General features: G+C 53.5%; 1 protein-coding gene across 6 annotated transcripts in view; it reads left to right on the forward strand.

Moving 5' to 3' along the window:
* BMP7 (bone morphogenetic protein 7) overlaps positions 1 to 19,420 on the forward strand; it is a 90,695-nt gene that overhangs the window by 59,906 nt on the left and 11,369 nt on the right. For 3 of the 6 annotated variants that reach the window (XM_027086918.1, XM_027086922.1, XM_027086919.1), the window contains exons 3-4: positions 1,720 to 1,868; positions 19,052 to 19,249. In XM_027086918.1, coding sequence (XP_026942719.1) covers positions 1,720 to 1,868; positions 19,052 to 19,249 — 347 coding nt within the window. Of the gene's footprint in view, positions 1 to 1,719; positions 1,869 to 19,051; positions 19,250 to 19,420 lie in introns of those variants that run through there. The other 3 variants (XM_027086920.1, XM_027086921.1, XM_027086926.1) reach the window with 2 other exon arrangements.

Genomic DNA, 19,420 nt, shown 5'->3' on the forward strand with positions numbered 1-19,420 from the left:
GTGTTATGATGCAACAGAGACCTCACCAACTTGGAGGTCTGCAGACCACACAGGAAAGATGAAGAGGGTGGTCAGCCCTAGTTTTTAGGAGAGAGAGCGGGGGATGGGGTCAATAGGGAGATCGTGCCTCATCTCAAGGAGCGGGTATCTGCCGCTCGCTTCGGCCGAGGGCTTAGTGAGTTATATACGATGGGTTTAATTCGCCAAAGGCTCTGAAATGATGACAGCTACACTTGAGCAAAGGCAGCGTCCAGAAGACCTTCTCTTCTTGTATGGTTGCAAGCCTCCCAGGGGGCCCGGTGGGCTTCCAGTCCTGCCTCAGCTGTGTGCCAGCAGCGTAACCCTGCGCTAACATCTTTGCCTTTCTGAGCCTCGGTTCTGAGACCCGCACAGGGGTACAGTTAATATTACCCACCTCAGAGAGTTATTGTAGGAACTCAGTGACATGATCTGGGCAGGCAGTGCAGCCCAGGGCTTGGCAGGTGGCAAGTGCTCAATCAGTAGTTGATACATCTGATAAGGTGTGAGCAGAGAAAATGCACCTTAATTCCCAGGAAAATTAGATCCCTCCAGGTACGACAGAGACTGTCAGTACCCTGGGACAGGAGCTGGTTGGGTGCTGTTCATCATTGTACCCACAGCCTGGTACAGTGTAGGAGCTCAGATATCCTAACTGACTATCGAAGGACTCAAAATATTTAAACGTTGAATCCTTATAATTAAAAGTGCAAAAGAGACATTAAGATATCTTACATACTAGAATTCTACTACCTAGCAATGTAAAAATCCATCCATCCATGCTTCTGTCCATCCATCCATCCATCCATCCATCTTCCATCTATCCATCCATCAATCTTCTATCCGTCCATCAATCTTCTATCCGTCCATCAATCTTCCATCCATCCATCTTCCATCTATCCATCCATCAATCTTCTGTCCATCCATCAATCTTCTATCCGTCCATCAATCTTCCATCCATCCATCTCTCCATCCGTCCATCTCTCCATCCATCCATCCATCCATCCATCCATTTCCATCCATTCATCCTCCATCCACTACAAGGTCAATTGTGGTTTTACCCATTTTGCTACTACAAATCTGAGGAAGAGAGAATTAAAGGACTCCCTCTATTAATGATGTCAGTCTGCATGGGGGTCCACCTCCTAACACGTGGTGGGCTCATGAAGAAGTGGCACAGTGTGGAAATGAGGCGCGTTTGCACTGGTGCTCAGCTGCCTGGGCTCCAACCCCCAGGCTAGCAACTTCCCGGCTAAATGACCTTGGGCATGTCATGGTTTTACCATGGATTCATCGGAGATGATAGTACTCCCGCAGCTTAGGGTTGTGAGAACTGAATGAGAATGTGCGTACCACACTGGGGACAGCGCCTGGCAAGTGGTGAATAAGCCAACGAAAGGGGACTTCTGTTTCCTGAAACTTCTGGCATCATGGAGGCTGTGTAATTGCTGCCTTCCTGTGCTCTGTCTCATTGGCATCCCCGCTAATGAATCTGAAGGGCACATCGGTCTCGTAGCGGTGCGTCTGTCTCCTGCACGTATCTCTTTACACCTCTTCTGCACTCTGTCTCCCCACCACGGCTGCTACCTGGGGGTCTCCATGGCTGGATCTTGGTCTGATGAACCCACTTTGGGGGGACTGGCAGACCTCCCGAACCATGGCCTGCTGACCCGGAGCCTGTGTCTCTCTCCTCTCTTGCAGGGAGTCAGACCTGTTTCTGCTTGACAGCCGCACCCTCTGGGCCTCGGAGGAGGGCTGGCTGGTGTTCGACGTCACGGCCACCAGCAACCACTGGGTGGTCAACCCACGGCACAACCTGGGCCTGCAGCTCTCGGTGGAGACTCTGGATGGTAAGTCCACGCCAGCACCCCAGCTCGTGCCGGTGCGGCCCGCAGCCGTGGACTCGAGGAGGATCTCGGCAGTCCACGTGCTCGTCTCCATCAGGACCAGGCTTCCCCTGCCCCCTCCCCCATCAGTACTTACTGTCCAGCTTTTTGATCCACAGCGAAAGCAGTCCCTACGTCTTTTGCATAAGATGATTACACAGTTGGCCAGAGCTGGGTTGGGTGAGGCCTCGTTGCTCACAGCAGCATGGGTGGCCTCCCCCTATTCGAAATGCAGACTCTCTGGCCCGTCCCAGGCCCGCGGCGTCAGAAGCTGCACTTTAGCTGAGCCTCCGGGGATGCCCGAACACAGAGCGTGCTGATGCAGGCTCCTCACGCTCAGGACACAGGACATTCTGGGGTGTCCTGGGCATTGTTGGATGTTTAACAGTATCCCTGGCCTCTACCCACTAGATAGATAGATAGCCTCTTCCACTTGTGACACCCAAAAAACGTCTCCAGACGTTGCCAAGTGTCCCATGCAGGCACAGTTGCCCCAGTTAAGGACCACCACACTGATACGAGGCATTGCCGTCTTCCAAGAGCTTGAACGTGGTGCCGAGTCCCAGATACTTGGAGAAAGCGCTGTCCGCCCGCCCTCCCCCAGCCCCTCACCCTCACCCCACGCCCATCTTTTCTGAGAAGGGCAGACAGGAGAGCACGTGCGGGACTAGGGTGGGCCCGGCTGTGCTGATTTCTCCTTCCCCAAAGCGTATTTCTTATTAAGTGGGGATGCCTTTAGGGTGTGGATAACTTCTTCCTTACACCAGTTTACAGAAGAATTATTTTAGAATAGGTAATACATGTGCCTGGTTCAAAATTCAAAAGTTACAGCCGTGTGCAACAGTGAGTAGTTTCCCTCTGACCTCCTTCCTCCAGCTGCTGAGTTCCACCTCCCAGCGGCAGCTATCTCCATGTTATTGGGTGTCTTTCTGATCGGAGATGCCTTCTGGGTATCTAAGCAATTACGTATAGATTCTGCTGTTTTTTTTTTTTCCTCCCACAAATACTATCATAGTATATACAGTGTTCTTCACTTTGCTTTTTTCACCGGACAACGTATCTCGGAGGTTGGTCTTTTTTCCACTGTTACAGAACTTCCTTAGTCTTTAGAGGCTGTTGTGTTTTTGTATACACGTGGAGTGGATGCAGCTCTGCCGCTCACCCGCTGTGTGACTTTTTGGACAACTTCGCTAACGTCCCAGAGCCTGCACTCCTCGCCTCCAACCCTTGGGTAATAAGAGAGCCTGGGTTATTGGGTTGTTCTGAGAATGAGTGAGTTAATACAGGAAGAGTTTTAAAAATAATGCCCTAAGGTACAAAGGAATTCCCTGGGACTCTTGTGAAAATGCAGATTCTGTTTCAGCAGGTCTGGGACGGATGGGAGGCTGTGGTCCAAACAGCCCCCATGTGATGCAGAGGCTGCTGGTCCCTGGACAGTGCTTTGAGTAGTGAGGGCTGAGAACAGGACCCGGCTCATAATACACATGCCCTAAATGAGAGGAGGAGTTGTTGTCGTTGTTTTTGTTGTTTTACTACCACCAAGAGTAACTCATCCAGTCCACCCGGGATGGACGTCTAGGGTTTTTCCATCTTCCGCTCCTATAAACAGGGCTGCAGTGGAGAACCTCAGTGCACGTGTCCTTGGACACTTGAGTAGGTGTAGGTCTAGGAACAATTCCTGAAAGTGGCATGTCTGTAGTTTTTTTTTTTTTTTTAAATATTTTATTTATTTGTTTAGGTGGCACACAGGATCTTTTAGTTGCAGGACACAGGCTCTTCGTTATGGCACGTGTGTGGGATCTAATTCCCCGACCAGGGATCGAACCCGGGCCCCCTGCTTTGGGAGCGCGGAGTCTTACCCACTGGACCCCCAGGGAAGTCCCTGTTTGTAGTTTTGATCGGTATTGCCAAATTTACCCTCTGGAGAGGTCTGTCCATTTGCGCCCCCACTGGCAATGCACGAGGGCACCCGTGTCCCCTTCTTCGTTGGGACAGCCTCTCAAATGTACCTGTCTTTGCTAATCCGATAGATGATGCGTGGGATCTTGTAGTTTTGCTTTGCTTTTCTCTCCTCTGTGCGAGGCTGAGCCCTTTCTCGAATATGCTGTTTGCAGTTTCCTCCCTGGGAACCTCTGTCTCCTCTGCCCATTGCTCGCATAGGGTGTCGGTCTTTTTCTACGTTATATTTTAGGGACATTTTGCCCTTTGTGATTTGAGCTGCAGATATTGTTCCAGCTTTTAGTTCTTCTTTTTACTGTGGTTAATGCTGGGTTTGGCCAAGTGGATTTGGAAAATGTAAATAAATTTTATAATTTTTTCCCCAGAATTATCCGCCTAAGGTCACATGCTGTGTGGGAGGGGGCCACAGAGTTTAGGACCACACTTGTCTTCTTTCCAGTCTGGTCTTCTTTCTACTGATGGTCTCCCCCAGGCTCCCCAGCCCCCCAAACCTTCCCCTTTTCATGCCCCTGACACTTTATAGTGAGGTCCTAGAAGATGCTGGAGTTTCCCATTGCTCTATACTGGGTTGGCAAACTATGCACGGTGGACCAAATTCAGCCTCCAGACTGTTTTTGGGTGCCTGTGAGCTAAGGATAGTTTTCCAATTTTTAAATGGCTAAGAAAAATTTTAAGAAGAAGAATATCTTGTGACACATAGAATTATAGGAAATTCACATTTTGGTGTCCATAAATAAAGTTGTATTAGTACACAGTCACACTTACTGGTTTACGTATCACCTGGTCCTGCTTTTGTGCTGCAGCAGCAGAGTTGAGTAGTTGTAACAGACGCTATGGCCCACAAAGCTGAAAATATTATTTTTAGAAATACTATTTACAGAAGGAGTTTGCAGCCCCTGCTGTATACTAGAGTTTCTCAAACTGTGTTCCGTGAAGAGTCATGATCAGTTAAGTGCAAGAAATGCTAGGTTGGATAAACTAAACGGGTTTCACTGCAGGACTTATCAGAGCCTTTATTTTGCTGATGTCCATTGTGAATCTCCTGATGGGGTATACAGCATAGAAGAATTCCAAACTTATTTGGCGATAGAATCATTCAACTCTTGCTTGTCCTTGAAAGCCCCTGTGGAACACAGTGGAGATGAGGCACAAATGAGGCTAAGGGAGACTTGATTGACCTTTTCAGAGTGACCATTTCCCTGAACTTGTGGGTATTGGCTTGACCTGCCAACTTGATCCAATGGGTCACGTGCTCCTTTATCCTGCCTGCCTTTCTGGCTCAGCGTGGCACAGGTTTGGTTTTTCTCTTAAGTGACACTCAGCCCAGGCCTGCCATCCCCTTTCTCCCCCACAGTCAGGGCCTTTGTCCCCCTTTTGCCTCTAGCGTCTGCTCCCCCCCAACCCATGGCTGAGGCTCAGTGTTTATTGACGTGGCACAGCCTGATGGTTACGTGGGCTTGGGCTCAGGAGCTGGCCAGACTCCCCAGGTTCAAGTCCCAGCTCTGCTGTTTCTAGCCACATGACGCAGGGTGAGTCACTTAATGTCCCTCATCTGGAAAATGGGGTTAATAATAGTTTCCACCTCCCAGGGTGGTTGCAAAGGATTAGATGAGCTCATGCAAGTGAAGAGCTTAATTGCTTAGCGTGTGGCAGCTGCTAAGCACAAAGTAAGTGCTTTCTGCCATAGTCTCATGTGATCCTCACCGTTACCAGCGGGGTAGATGCTATCATTAACATCCCCGAGGGGCAGGTGACGAAACTGGGGCCCCTGAGAGGTGCTGAGGCCTGGGGACCCCTCTCCAGCCAGGGGGAGCGTAGCCTAGTGGCCGCAGGATGCTGCCTAGAGCCAGGGTAAGGCTTAGACACCATGCCCCAGACTTGAGGCCCCATCTCCTCCCCTCCTAAGTGGGGCCCTGGGGGCTGGGCATGGATGCCGCCGCCCTGAGACCCGGCCTGTCCAGGTGCTGTGCACGCCGACGCAGCAAGTTTAAGCTGGTTGCCCGGGTCAGGGAAGGATCACCCACCCAGACCGTCAGGGAGGAGGAAGGTATTCAATGGCCAACTGAGGGTATGAGTTTTTGCGTCTTTGGGGGGATGAGATAAGAAGCAAGTGAGCCCAGCATTTCTGAGACCACAGGCTCCTGGCTGGGAACTCGTTTCCCTCCATGGTGTTTCTCCCACGTGTTGTCCATCACAGTCCCCCTGGGTGGCACGTTGAGCATACAGATTCCCGGGCTCCACCCCCAGACCCACTGATGGCGATTCCCCAGGGATGGGCCCAAGAATCTGCCATTTCTCACAGGCTCCTTCTAACTTGGGGTCTGGCCCAGTGATAACACTCCGCCCCATGTTTTGGGGTACCCTGTTTATAAGATGGTGCCTGGGCTGGCCAACTCCATTCAGCTCTAAACCTGGGTCAGAACCTTTTCACGTTGGATGCCTACACAGGTGAAAGACCAGCAAGGCCTGCTGGGGAGTCCGTGGACTCTGGGGTGCATTTGATGGGCCGGCTGATGCCCACATACTGTGTGCCAGCCCTGTGTTACCTGTAGGGACAGCCTGGCCCCTGCCCTGGGACCACCTACTAGCATTAATATAAACTCCTACAGCACCTGGAGAAGACGGAGTTTCAGGGCGTGGCACCCGTGCCCAGCTCCCAGTGCCCCGCCTGGGAGGGGAGGAGATGGGGCACTGAGTCGGGGTGCAGCATCTTGCAGCCACTGGGCACCTGCCAGAATATGCAGCCAGGTCACCTCCGGGGCCTCAGTTTCCCCACCCGTACAATGGGCATGTTGATGACAGTAATTCGGACCAGCTTGCTTAGTGAGGCACAGACGTCACAGACCCTCTCTCCTGATGTTTGGTGCGGCGTGAGGTGAGCCCCGGCTCACCGGATCTCCACACGCTGCCTGAGACCACCCAGGAAGCGCGTGTCTGTCCCCTCTTCCTCCAGCTGCGGCCCTCCTGTTGGTCGCCCCTCGGAGCGGAGCGGAGCGGTGCAGCTGAGGCCTCCGCCAGCCGGCGAGCCTGTGTGGGGAGAAGCCCATAAACTCCCCGGGCACCTGGGGCTCGTCAGGAGCCCAGTAGGGAGCCTCGTCTCATCTCCGAGGACAGGACGCCGCGGGAAGGAGGGCTGGCGTCTGCTGTCTTTCCTTGTACAGAGGACAAGAGGAGAGGCAGCCCCTCCACCTCCCAAGCCACACAGGCTGCGCCCCCCTGAACCCCCAGGGCAGTGGGAGAGGGGAGAAGAGGCACCCTGAACAGAGGGGACCTGACACCAGTGTGGAGGGCTCGCCAGCTGGCAAGGGGGCTGTGTAGGCGGCGCTGGTGAGAGCTGCGCCCTCGCTGCCGGCCAGGCCCCGTGCTCAGTTCCGGTCCGGGACCAGAGTGGGGGCATTCTGGCGGCTCCTGCACCGACTCCAGCGCCCGATAGCCTGACGCTCCGCGGGGCGGCCTCATGTGATCTGGGACGGCTGGTCCAGCCTCCTGATGCCTTGTCCCTTCATCTGTTCCTCGGGCATAACTATGGCTGGGAGGAAGAAAAGAGTGAATTCATGTAAAAGTGCTGAGCCCTGGGCCGGCACCCTGTCCATGCTCGTGAGTGTTAGATATTATTATTGCTGTTATCGATGTGTTTAATTCTCACAGTGACCCTGCCCAGGTAGCACGTTTGTTGTGGCCAGCATCTTACAGATGAGGAGACAGAGGCCGAGAAGGCCAAGCAACTTGACTAAAGTTACTCTGCTCCCCGGGTAGACCTGGGCGTGGCTGCAGATTCTGACTCCAGACTTGCTCATTGCAGGAAAGCCTTCGAGGAATGTGGTCACCAGCGGCCACACCTTGAGGGGCAGTGTGTAATTAACAGGCCCCTGCTGGGTGCACGGCTGGGCCATCCAGACAGAGAGCCTGGGACCCTCTAGCATCCTGGTTTCTGCCTGGCTCTTCTCTCCACATCCCCTTTCCTGCGAAGAGAGTTTGAAAAAGGACCCGGAAGACAGTGGGCTTCCCACAGGGCTAACTGGAGGAGGCAGCATCACAGAAGTGGCCAGGGGGTCCTCCCTGCATTCAAAAATGTTAAAACTTGGTTTATGACCATCTTGATATAACGATGAATATAATCCTGGCTGGATTAAAAATGAAAACATTTTCTCCAACACTAAAGAGTTCATGTTTTTTCTTCTGATTTTAAGAGACACTATAACGTTTTCCCAGGTCCCTAAAAGTGCTGTGGGTCTGGCTGTGGTGCCTGACGGATCCCAGCCTGCAGAGCAATGCTGAACCCTCCCAGCCCCCGCACCTGGTGGTCAGAACCGGCTTCCTACCGTCAAGAGCCTTTTGCCCATGTTGAAAGCACTCAACAAACATTCACTCAACAAACATTCACTCAACAAACATTTGTGTGGAGCTATGATGGACCTGGGACTATTGCAGGCACCGGGGCTACGGCTTGGATAGGACAAGGCTTGTGCTCACATTCTCACAGGAAGAGGCAGACCGTGAAGGGACCATATGCTGAAGGTCAGGGATGAGGCCATGAAGACAAGTTCTGAGGTTCCGAGGATGGCTCCGGAGGGCTTCCTGCACACTGTGTTCCTAGTGCCGCTGTCCGTCCCAAAGCGGCGGGGAGGTGAAGACTGCTTTGGGCTGGAGACTCCATTGTCTTTGCAGATACAGAAGCACCTAGTCCTTTGTTCCCAAGGCGAGGACTCCAACATCTTGTCCTCGTTGACAGGGTCCCCCTCCTCTCCCTTGTCCACAGAAGAAATCACTTGACGGCTCAGGAGGCCCGCGGTGTCGATCAGCCCTGGCTCTCTGACCCAAGAAGACGACCTGGGGGCCTCGCTTCCCCCCTCACACTCCCTTGCTGGGGGCCTCCAGCCGCTGCTCGACACCCCCGGAGCTCCAAGACCAGGAGGGCCCCTTCTCCTCCCTCCAGAAGGGCAGATACAGGCACATCCTGGACGTCTGCATGCAAAGAGGGCCTCGGGCTTCTCTCCGGGGCCCGCGAGAGCACATATCACTGTTCTTGATCATCCCAGATGGGATCAGATGGGATTGTGAGGCATTTAAAGGATTGAGGGCGTATGCTGTGCAAGCGTGATGCCGGCCGCGGCAGCTGAGGACGAGACCGGGGGCGAGCCTTCGCCCGCGGAGGCTGCGGAGACTAAGCTCCATAAAGCCGAGGTTGGCGAGCGATCCCGCCCACGGCACAGCTGGCTCCCAGGTGCCTTTGCCCTTGCGGTTGCTTCACATCCTGTTCGTCCAGAAGCCGAAGCAAGAGAGCAGAGAAGAGGCCTTGGTGACCCAGAGGCTGGGATGGGACCTTCCAGGGCCGGTGGGCAGTGGCGGCTGCGGTGGCCTTGGGTAACTGGGCCAGGCAGATGTCACAAGTATTAACTGCGTTCTCACTTGTCACTCAGACCTCGGTCCATCAGGAGAAGTGGCTGGAATTAATGCGTTTTGCACAATTAAGGAGGAACATTCTTATGCCGTGGGCCTCCTAGGGGCATCCGATGGCTCTAGCCCTGGAAAACAGAGAGACCACAAGAAAACCAAGATGCCACCCTCTCTTGGGCGAGTTACATCCCCTCCTTCCCTAAGAGGCCCCATTTGTGCTCCCTGGCTGCTCCGGGGCTCTTCTGGACTGGGCATGCTCTTTCTGCCCGGGCCACCCAGGCCTGCCAGTGGTGGCCCGATGCACTGGCTCGACCCTGTCCTCAGCTCAACTTCCCAGAGTCCCATATCCACACCCCTGCCCACCTGGTTCGCCTCTGGGAAGGGCCTCCCCTCAGAGCCTCGGTGGAGCCTTCCTACCCCTGGAGGCCCCCGTAGGCTGCCCACATCCATGCCTGGGCAATCTCTCCTTTCTGCATTTCCATCCACCTTCCCTCGGCAAAGGTTTGGGGGTCAAGTTCGTAGCCTCGAGCCAGCTTTCCCCGTCTGTAAATGTGGGGCCAGTAGTCCTGCCCGAGAGCGGTGCAGGGGGTGGGCTCCGCACAGTGCCTGGTACAGAGCACACACTCAGTAATCTTCGCTGTGAACCAACAACGGGCAGAACCCTCTCTGCAAGGAATACGTTCATTGGCAAATAATAGATAGTAAAGGCATCTTATCTCATCGGGACACTTTATGGCTTTCTTTACAAGTCTAGAATTCAGTGGATCTGGGGCTGGTTAGAGCAGAGGTCAGCAAACGCCTTCCCTGAAGTGCCACATAGTAAAGGCTTTAGCTTCGCGGGTCAGACACTCTCTGGCCAGGTTCCTCATCTCGACCGTTACAGCGGCAGTACATACATGCGTTAAAGCGGACAGTACGTATGTGCACGGGTGTTCAAAGCTCTGTTGCAGTAAAGCTTCTTTTTTAACTTTTTATCTTATATTGGAGTATAGTTGATTAACAATGTTGTGTTGGTGTCAGGTGTACAGCAGAGTGATTCAGTTATATACATAACATGTATCTATTCTTTTTCAAATTCTTTTCCCATTTAGGTTGTTACATAATATTGAGCAGAGTTCTCCGTGTTACGCAGTAGGTCCTTGTTGGTTATCTGTTTTCAATATAGCAGTGTGTACATGTCAATCCCAAACTCCCTAACTATCCCTCCCCCGCCCCACCCCATAACTGTAAGTTCATTCTCTAAGTCTGTGAGTCTGTTTCTGTTTTGTAAATAAGTTCATTTGTATCTTCTTCTTCTTTTTCTTTTTTGATTCCGCATATTTCTCTTTCTCTGGAGAGAAAGAGAAATGTCCAATAAAACTTTATTTGCAAAAGCAGGCGGTGGGCTGGATTTGGCCCACGGGCTGTTGTTATCAACACCTGGTTGGAGTGTGAACAGCAGGCAGGGCTTCTCCCCCGGCCCCCGTCTTGCGTGTCTGGAGACTCACCTTAGCGCCGCTGGCAGGTGGCTGTCTCCACGTGCCCAAGCCTGGAGGAGGGGAGCAGGGGCCGGATGAAGGCTGTTCTCTGCCTCTTTAGGAGGAGCCTGCAGCACCCATCCTAGAAGGAGCGGCACAGGAGGCTGGGAAGGGTCTCCTTTGCAGCCTGCTTCGGTGGAGGAGGGCCAGGCAGGACGGGGCTGGGCACGGTGGCGGGCGCGCTCCTGGGGTCGGACCTTCCCGGCTCAGCTCTGCAGCCTCCCTGGTCTCTCCAGATGGCAGGCGGGTTGATTCCAGCACCGACGGACACCTCGAGTGTGCGAAGACTGTGGGGAATAGGCCACACCAAGGATTTCACCTCTGCTTCACGTCACGGAAATGAAAGGGTAGGTCCACACAGAAACCTGTACGGGAACGTCCGTCATGATGTTCACGCTTACGCACACTGGAAGCAGCCGGGTGTCCTTCGGCAGGTGACTGGGCCACCAAACGTCGTGCATCCACACTGTGGACCGTGAAACATGCAGCACCGCGAGTGAATCCCAAAGACACGCGGGTTGAAATAAGCCGACGACAAAGACTGTGCGTCCATGTATATGAAATGTCTAGAAAATGCGAAGCTGTAGGGATTAGAACAGGTCAGTCGTTGAGAGTCTGGGAGTCGGGGAGGGGGTGACCGAGAAAGCAGGGTTTCTCCCCCTCGGCACTGTGGGTGTGCTCTGTGTGTGTGTTGGGACGGGGTGCGTCCTGTGCACTGTACGATGTTTAGCAGCATCTCTGGCCTCCACCCGCTTGATGCCAGTAGCACCCCTGCCCCAAGTTGCGAAAACCAAAAATGTCTCCAGACGTTGCCAGTGTCCCCTGGGGTGGAGGGGGAGGCGGGCTCACCCCTGGTTGGATGCACTGAGGTAAAGCAGCACGAGCGAGTTCTTTGGGACGCAGGAGCTGCTCTGTATCCTGAGAGAAGTGGTGCTAACATGAACCTACGCACGCATTAAAACAGACAGATCTGGACACCAAATAAAAGTCAATTTTACTAGATGTTAATTTGAAAACTAAGATTTAAGAAAAGCCAGAAAACAGGAACAGAAGCAAAGCACTCACTCTGCTAGAGGCAAAGCCATGAATCCTAAGGATGAAGAAATCAGCAGAGTCGTTACCTGCTTGTTGGGTGGGCCGGAGACCCCATCATGGTTGCTACAGTGTAGCAGGGTCAGTTACCATCACAGGCCAGGAAAGGCTTTCTATCCTGACTTAAGGAGCACCTCTTGGCAGATAAAATACAGATGCACGCTTAAATTTGAATGTCAGATTAAACAACAAATAATTGCTTAACATAAGTTTGTCCCACGTATTGCAAACGTTATTCATTTATCTGAAATTCAAACTTAACTGGGCATCCAGTATTTTTATTTGCAAAATCGGATAATCCCATCCTTGGGCAAACCTTCAGGGTTTTTTTAACCTATTAATCCTTGTCTAGAATATAAATCTTTTTCAAAAATACAGACCTCTGTTCAGATATTACGCGTATCTTTTCTTCCTGCCTAGATGAATGAATTCACCCACCTCAGCCCCTCTGCCTGATACGTTTGGCCTGGCTCCCTATTCAGTGTGGCTTGCTCTGGAGGTTTAAATACAAATAATCCAAACAAATACTTGCAAGTGCTAAGTGAAGCCTTTATATTGTAACAGCATAAAATGAAAAGGAATTCCTCTCTCAGCTAACCCACACGTCTTCTCCCCCAGTGTAACCTTTCTCTGCCCTTTGTGGGAGTATTAAAACAGAAATAAACTTTCTGTATATACATATCCACATCTGTTGGTATATGCTTCAAATTTCTTTTCTCCCACGTGGAATCACACTGTATCATGTTCTGCCCCTCACTTGGCAGCCCTCCCTTCTGTCCGTCCCACGAGAGCCTGGACCTGTCTTGTCCCCGTGGTAACCCCCAGGGTGCAGAGCTTTGCTGGGCCCGGGGCGTGTGAGCCAGGAATATTGGTAAATCGATGAGTGAATTGTTTAGGTGGCTGGTTGGTACTTCATGCCCGCACCCCCTCATTTAATTATCCTGTCGTAACAAAGCACCACTTTGTCTGTGGGTTGCGCAGCGAAAACCTTGACCACAGTAACATATCTTCGCACGTCTCTGCTGCCTGCCTTACTTCAGGAAGGGTTTATGTAACACCTGGCTCTCGACCTGGGACGTTTTGCCTCCCAGGGACACTTGGCAAGGTCGGGAAACATTTTGGGGATGCATTTTGGGGAGCAGCCAGGGACGCTGCTGCACATCCTACAGTGCCCACGACGGCGCCCCAGAGGATCATCAACCCAAACGCCCGGTGCCCGGTGGAGAGGCCGGCTGTGTTTGCGATCGCCTGCTTGGCGAACGTGCTTTGGGCCCCATCTTAGAGCTCTCACCTGTGCAGGGACGGTGGGTGAAGGGGACCATCCCTGCCCTGAGTTGCTGAGCCTTTGGAGGAAGGCGACATGTGTGCAGGGCCCCGAGAGGCCGCCCTGAGCGTTACGGGGGTCCAGAGGAGGGCGTGGTGGGATGGAGCTGGTTTCTGGACCTCCACATGGCTTCCTCTCTCCCCACCCTATCTGTTCGCCACACACCAGTCCCAGGGGGCCTCTCATCACAGAACTCTGGCCACGTCCCCCTGCCAGACCTAGAACATGAACCGAGGCCCCGCGTGACCCGGCCCCTGACCAGTCCCCCCTTGCCCCTGAGCGCATCTCCCTCTCTGGTCAGCTCCTGGGGGCTGTCACCCCGCACCTGGCACGGTGCCTGGCACACAGAGGGGGCTTCATGAATCGTTGACTGAACTGCTAAATGGATAAACAAGTTGTTTGTTCAAGCCTGGGATGGAAGAGGATGAGGCAAAGGGATTTCCAGACGCGAGGCCCCTTTGCAGCCGCAAGACACGAGATCAACGTGTGTTTCATTGACGAGGGAAGATGCCCACAGTACGTTGCCCCCAACCCAGGTTTATGTGAATCAGCAGGGACACACATCTCAGTTATGAGGAATTGCACACACGTGTTTCCGTGTGTCTATACGTGCATGACGGGAATGGCTTCACGGGTGTGTGACCCGCACAGGACCCTGTACTAGGACCCCATGCTGGGTTTGATGCTCTGCTGTCTCCGTCTTGCGATTTTTAATAACATTAGGTCAAGGGGTCCTGCATTTCCACTTTGCACTGGGACCCGCAGATGCTGCAGCCAGTCCTGGTGCCCGGGGATGGCTGGGAGGTCAGTGCATCTTCTAGAACCCCAAATGGGCTGTGAACAGCAGGGCCCACTCTCTTCTCTGCAGTTTGCTCCGGTTGCAGACACCAGGCAGAGTTTTTATAACCCTCCCACCCCAAGAGGAAGCCGGGGGGATGAACTCAGTTCAGGGTCCTTCTTTCCACATTCTTCCAAATGACCGTGGTCGCATAGTTGACCTTTCAAGGAATACCAGGGAGGTGAAGACCAGCCTGGGAGAAAGCTGTCTCCTCTCCACCTCCAGGTGGCTCTTTGAGATGCGGTCCTGGGCCAGGGGAACCTCCGAGCTCACGTGCAGCTCCCACCCTGTGTTGGGGAACCTTGACCCCTTTTTAGCACATGGGGCAGCCCAGGACACACTGGTGTGAAGCTGAGAGCTCAGACTTCGGCTTCCAGCAGAACAAGGTTCGAATACTGGCTCCACCACTGACCTGCTGCAAGGCCTTTATCGCGGGAGCCTGTTCCTCTTTGACAAGTGACATCACGATGTCTGCCCCGTGGGGCCGTGGAGAGGGCTGGCTGGGCTGTGAGCTCTCGCCCCACTGTTGGCACAGGAGACGTTTGTTCATCTCGTAAACGGTCCTCAGGAGCCCACGAGTGCCGGGCACTATGACGGACATCCTTACACTGTTTATTAGCAAAAACTATCCCCCGGGGTTTGGTTGATGGGTCATTCCTACTCCTGTTTTTTTTTGTAATTTATGTACTTCAAAAGTTAAGATACAGTTCACGTTCATGGAATTCACCATCTTAAAGTGTACCGTCTAGTACTTCTTAGTACATTCGCCTTGTTGTGCAGCCATCCCACTCAACAATGCCAGAACATTTCTGTCATCCCCAGAAGAGACTTGCTATCCATTAGCACTCCCCCCATTCCCTGCCTTCTCCTGGGCCCTGGCAACCCCTAATCTACTTTCTGTTTCCATGGATTTACCTGTTCTGGAAATCATACAACATAGGATGTTTGGTGACTGGTTTCTTTCACGTAGCATAATGTTTTCAGAGTTCATACATGTTGTACCGTGGATCCGTACTTCATTTCTTTTTCTGGAGAATAATATTCCATTGTCTGGATACACCGTGTTTTTTTTATCCACTCATTAGCTAATGGACACTTGGGTTGTTTCCACGTCTGGCTATTATGAATAATGCTGCTGTGAGCACTTGCGAACCTATGTTTTTAGTTCTCTTGGGTACGTACTTAGGGATGGAACTGCTGGGTCGAATGAGAGCTCTCCGTTTAACTCTTTGAGGAATTGCCAAACCGTCTTCCAAAACATCTGCGGCATTTTTATAACCCCATCAGCAGTGTAAGAGGGTTCCACTCTCTCCACATCCTCAACAGTACTTGTCTTTTGTCTGCCTTTATTTTAGCCATTTTAGTGGGAGCGAAGTGATATTTCACTGTAGTTTTCCGTATCCCTGTTTTTTGTTGAAGGTGAACGTCTGTTGTGGTGACAGTTTTACCTTGAAAGCTCTCATCTTTTCTCATACTTGGTGATAGAAGGGGAATGATCCGTACCTGCCCTGTGAGTGCCTGCTCTCTACCAGGCCCAAGATGGCTTGCTACCCTGTTCCCTAGTTCTCCAGCCTCTGAAAAAGGGGCAAGGATGACCCTAAAATGGCAACTTGGACTGAACAATCAAAGGGGTTTATTCGTTTGGCTGGCCGGGGCAAGAATTCAGCTTCAGGAATGGTGTGATCCAGTGGCTCGGTGATACCACCAGAGATCACATGTCTGTTTGTCTCTCTGCTCTTCCCTCCAGCAGGTCAGCCCCATTTGGAAATGTGGTCTACTCGTGGTTGCCAGATGGTAGCTGTTTCTGGGACTCTCTCCATCCCTCCTCCCTCAATCCTGTCCAGGGAAAGAGAGGGCTGCTCTGGACTTGGAAACTTCTAGGATACCTGTGCTCCATTCATTGACTAAATTGGATCACGTGCCCACTCCTGAACCAGTCGCTGTAGCTGGAGGGTTGGTTGCCGCGTATAAGGCCACAGGTCCTGCCCTCTATAGCCAGGCTGGAGTCACTCTAAGGCACGGCTGCCTAAATAAAAATTGGGTTGGGTAGAAAAAAAGAGGGCATGGGTGAGACAGATGGCATCATCCCTATTTCACAGATGAGGAAATGGAGGCCCCAGCACGTGACTTCCCCTCTCTCAGCCCACACAGGCTGGTCAGCAGCAGATGTGGGTTTCAACCCCCTGGAGACCCTCTTCTTTCCTTTCTGTCTGCCCATTTCTCAGCTGAGGCTGTGCGTCCCTGGACGTGCCTGTCCTGACAGTGGCCAGATCGAGCCAGACACCCTCCCTCAGATGCCCAGCGACTGCCCCCAGTGCTTGGGTTTACTGGATCTGGAACGGGATCAGGTTTTCAGGGAGGCATTTTTATTTTGCCCTAAAAGCCTTCCGGGGGGGACGCAATTCCTAAGGGCTCGGCTTTAATGGTTTCTTTTATAGAATCATTCAAATTATAGATGGGTGAACTCGAGGAAACCCCACTAAAGAATGCAGGAAAGCCGGCATTAAAAGCGACTAAGGTAAAGTAGTGGTGAGTGGAAGAGCTCGCTCTTTAAACATTTGTTGTTAAACAGCCAGAGAGAACCCCCGATGCTGGTCTGGTCCTTGGGAGGCCGGGCTTCGGGACATCTGGCCCGTCTGGAAGGCTCCAGGTGAAGTCGATTCCAGATGTGGACGGGCCCAGGGCCTTCAGAAGCACTGCTTTCGCTGACCTCTGACTCTTCTCACCCAACTTGCCGGCACCATATTTGTTGTGGTTAAGCAGCCTCCCCTGGGTTCAGATTCGGCTTCCCTGCTTCCAAGCTGGGTGTCCTTGGGCAAGTTATTCAGCCTCTCTGAGCTGTTTTGTCATGAGTGAGATGGGCTTTCTTTGTCCTCTTGCTTTACCTTCCTTTGGAACACTTATCACCACCAGATGTGATGTTAAGTATATACTGGCCAACGGTCTCATCGTTGCCAGAGCTGGTAGCCTGTTCTAGGCCCCTGTCACACTGGACCCGCCCGCAGAGCACAGGACACTATGACTGCTTCATCCGCCTTCTCCCCCAGAACCCAGAGCCCCACATCCTCCCGGCATCCCCCTTCCTCCGTTCAAGCTTCTTCCAGATCCTTCCCCGTCGGGCACTCGTGCACAGCCTCTGCCGCATTCCCCGGATCTCTCAGGTGGAGACGGGGCATCTGGGCTCGGTCCTCACGTTGCTTGTCCAGCTACACGCTCTCCCCGGGGTGCAGTCTCCACTCCGGCCTGGACCGCTGCCCTTAGCTGGTGGTTAGTGAGCACTTCCGGCGTGCAGAGCTCTGCTGGGAGGAGCATCTGTGTGTTGAGTGGCAGAGGTGGGGCGTGAACCCAGGAAGGCGGGCCCCGGACCAGAGCACGTCTTGGCTCCAAGGCTGCCTCTCTCCCTAGATCAGGAGCCAGGCCTGGGCTGGGATGTCCTGCTGTCCCCTGCCCGTTTTCCTCGTGCGTCCGGTGGGGATTTCAGAGAGGAGCTGCTCAGTCGCACTGTTTCGTCCTCTGTCCTCCACTTCCCAGGTCTTCTCCCCACCCCTACCCTCCGCCTTGGTTTCCCCACCTCCTGAAGGGTACATGGGGCCTCCCTGTACACTTTTATCACAATTTCCTGTGAATCTGTAATTATTCCAAAACGAGACACTGAAAATAAAATAAATTCTAAAGATGAACTTCAAAATGAACCATCGAGGGTCTGAGGGTTTCCGGCCGCCTCTGCCCTCACTGCCCCCCGTCCAGTGCCTGTCACGTCTTCCTGCGCTATTCCGTCGCCGCTGCCCGGACTCGCACTTCCAGCCTCGCCCCCTGCAGTTCATTCTCCAGCAGTGGCCTGGGTTGGTCTTTTACAAACAATTGCAGCTGCCCACTCCTCAGCCGAACACCCCGTGGTTTCCACTCATGCAGACAGGGTGTGTGTCCTGGACTCAAAGCAGCACAGCTTTATTCTGTCACGGTCAGGAGGCTGCAAGTCCAAAACCAAGGTGTCCTGGGCCACACTCCTTCCAAAGGCGCCAGGGAAGAGTCCTTCCTGGCCTCTTCCAGCTTCTGGTGGCCGTCGGTGTTCCTTGGGCTCTGTTTTCACAAGGCTGCCGTGTGTGTGTGTGTGTGTGTGTGTGTGTGCGCGTGCATCTCCGTGTCTTCACGTGACCTTCAAGGACACCAGTCATTGGATTAGGAACAACCTTAATCCAGTATGATCTTAACTAATTACATCTACAGAGATGCTATTTTCAAATAAGGTCGCATCCTGAGGTTCTGGGTGGACATGAAGTTGCGGGAGTAAATGGAATAAAGGTAAAGGGCTCGCTGATGCCCCCAGGACCCTGCGTTGCTTCTGCCCCCTGCTGTGCCCACCACTTTTGCCCTGAACTCCCCCGGCCCTCTCACCCTTAGTCTCTGCTCCAAGAGGAGGCCAGTTTTCTCACTGCGCCCCCGCCACCTCCAGGCCTTTGCCTTTGCACTGCCCACTTCCCTGACATGTGGCTCCCTCCCTCGCTGTTACCCACCTCTCTGCTCAAGAGGTCCCTCCGCGCAGAAGGTGGCAGTCACTGGGGCTGCTTGTGACTGTTCCCACCCACCTGGGCACCAAGCGGGACTGACCCCACCCTTTGAATTTAGGTGGATCGCATGACCTGATTTGGCCAATGAGATGCGAGTGGAACTTCCACCAGCTGGAGTCCTTCTGCAGACATCAGCGTCCTACCCCTCCCCTGCTCCGTTTGTCTCCACACACGTATCACCACGGGCTCCCTGCCCTGCGTGTTTCCTGGCCGCCTTCCCCACCAGTGGGCGCACCCAGGGGCCAGGGAGTTTTCTCTCTGTGGTTCGCACCGTGTTCCAAGCTTCTAAAGCAACCTGGCTAGGGTCAGAGCTGAGGCCACACTTGCGATGGACGAGTGGTGGGCGCGCGGATGGATCGCGAGCCTCGGCTGAAACGGAGTCTGTGCAGCCCTTCCCACTAACCGCCTCTCCTGTAACCGCTCCTCTGTGCATTTGACTCCTTCCTGTCTAGGGCAGAGCATCAACCCCAAGTTGGCAGGCCTGATCGGGCGGCAGGGGCCCCAGAACAAGCAGCCCTTCATGGTGGCCTTCTTCAAGGCCACCGAGGTCCACCTCCGCAGCACCCGTTCCACGGGGGGCAAGCAGCGCAGCCAGAACCGCTCCAAGACACCCAAGAACCAGGAAGCCCTGCGGGTGGCCAACGTCGCAGGTACGCCTGGGGGCGGGAGGGTTAACACGTGGACACCCGCCCCCCGCCCCCGAGGAGCCCACAGGGGGCCCACTGTGGGACCCCAGCTGGGGTGGGACTCAGAATCCACGCATGTGCTTGACAGATGGTTCTGGAACCAATGCAGCAGGAAGCACAGCCCACAGAATCCCT

Source organism: Aethalodelphis obliquidens, unplaced genomic scaffold (assembly GCF_003676395.1).
Source record: "Aethalodelphis obliquidens isolate GAN/ISIS:26980383/991018 unplaced genomic scaffold, ASM367639v1 scaffold57, whole genome shotgun sequence".
Classification (NCBI taxonomy): Eukaryota; Metazoa; Chordata; class Mammalia; order Artiodactyla; family Delphinidae; genus Aethalodelphis; species Aethalodelphis obliquidens.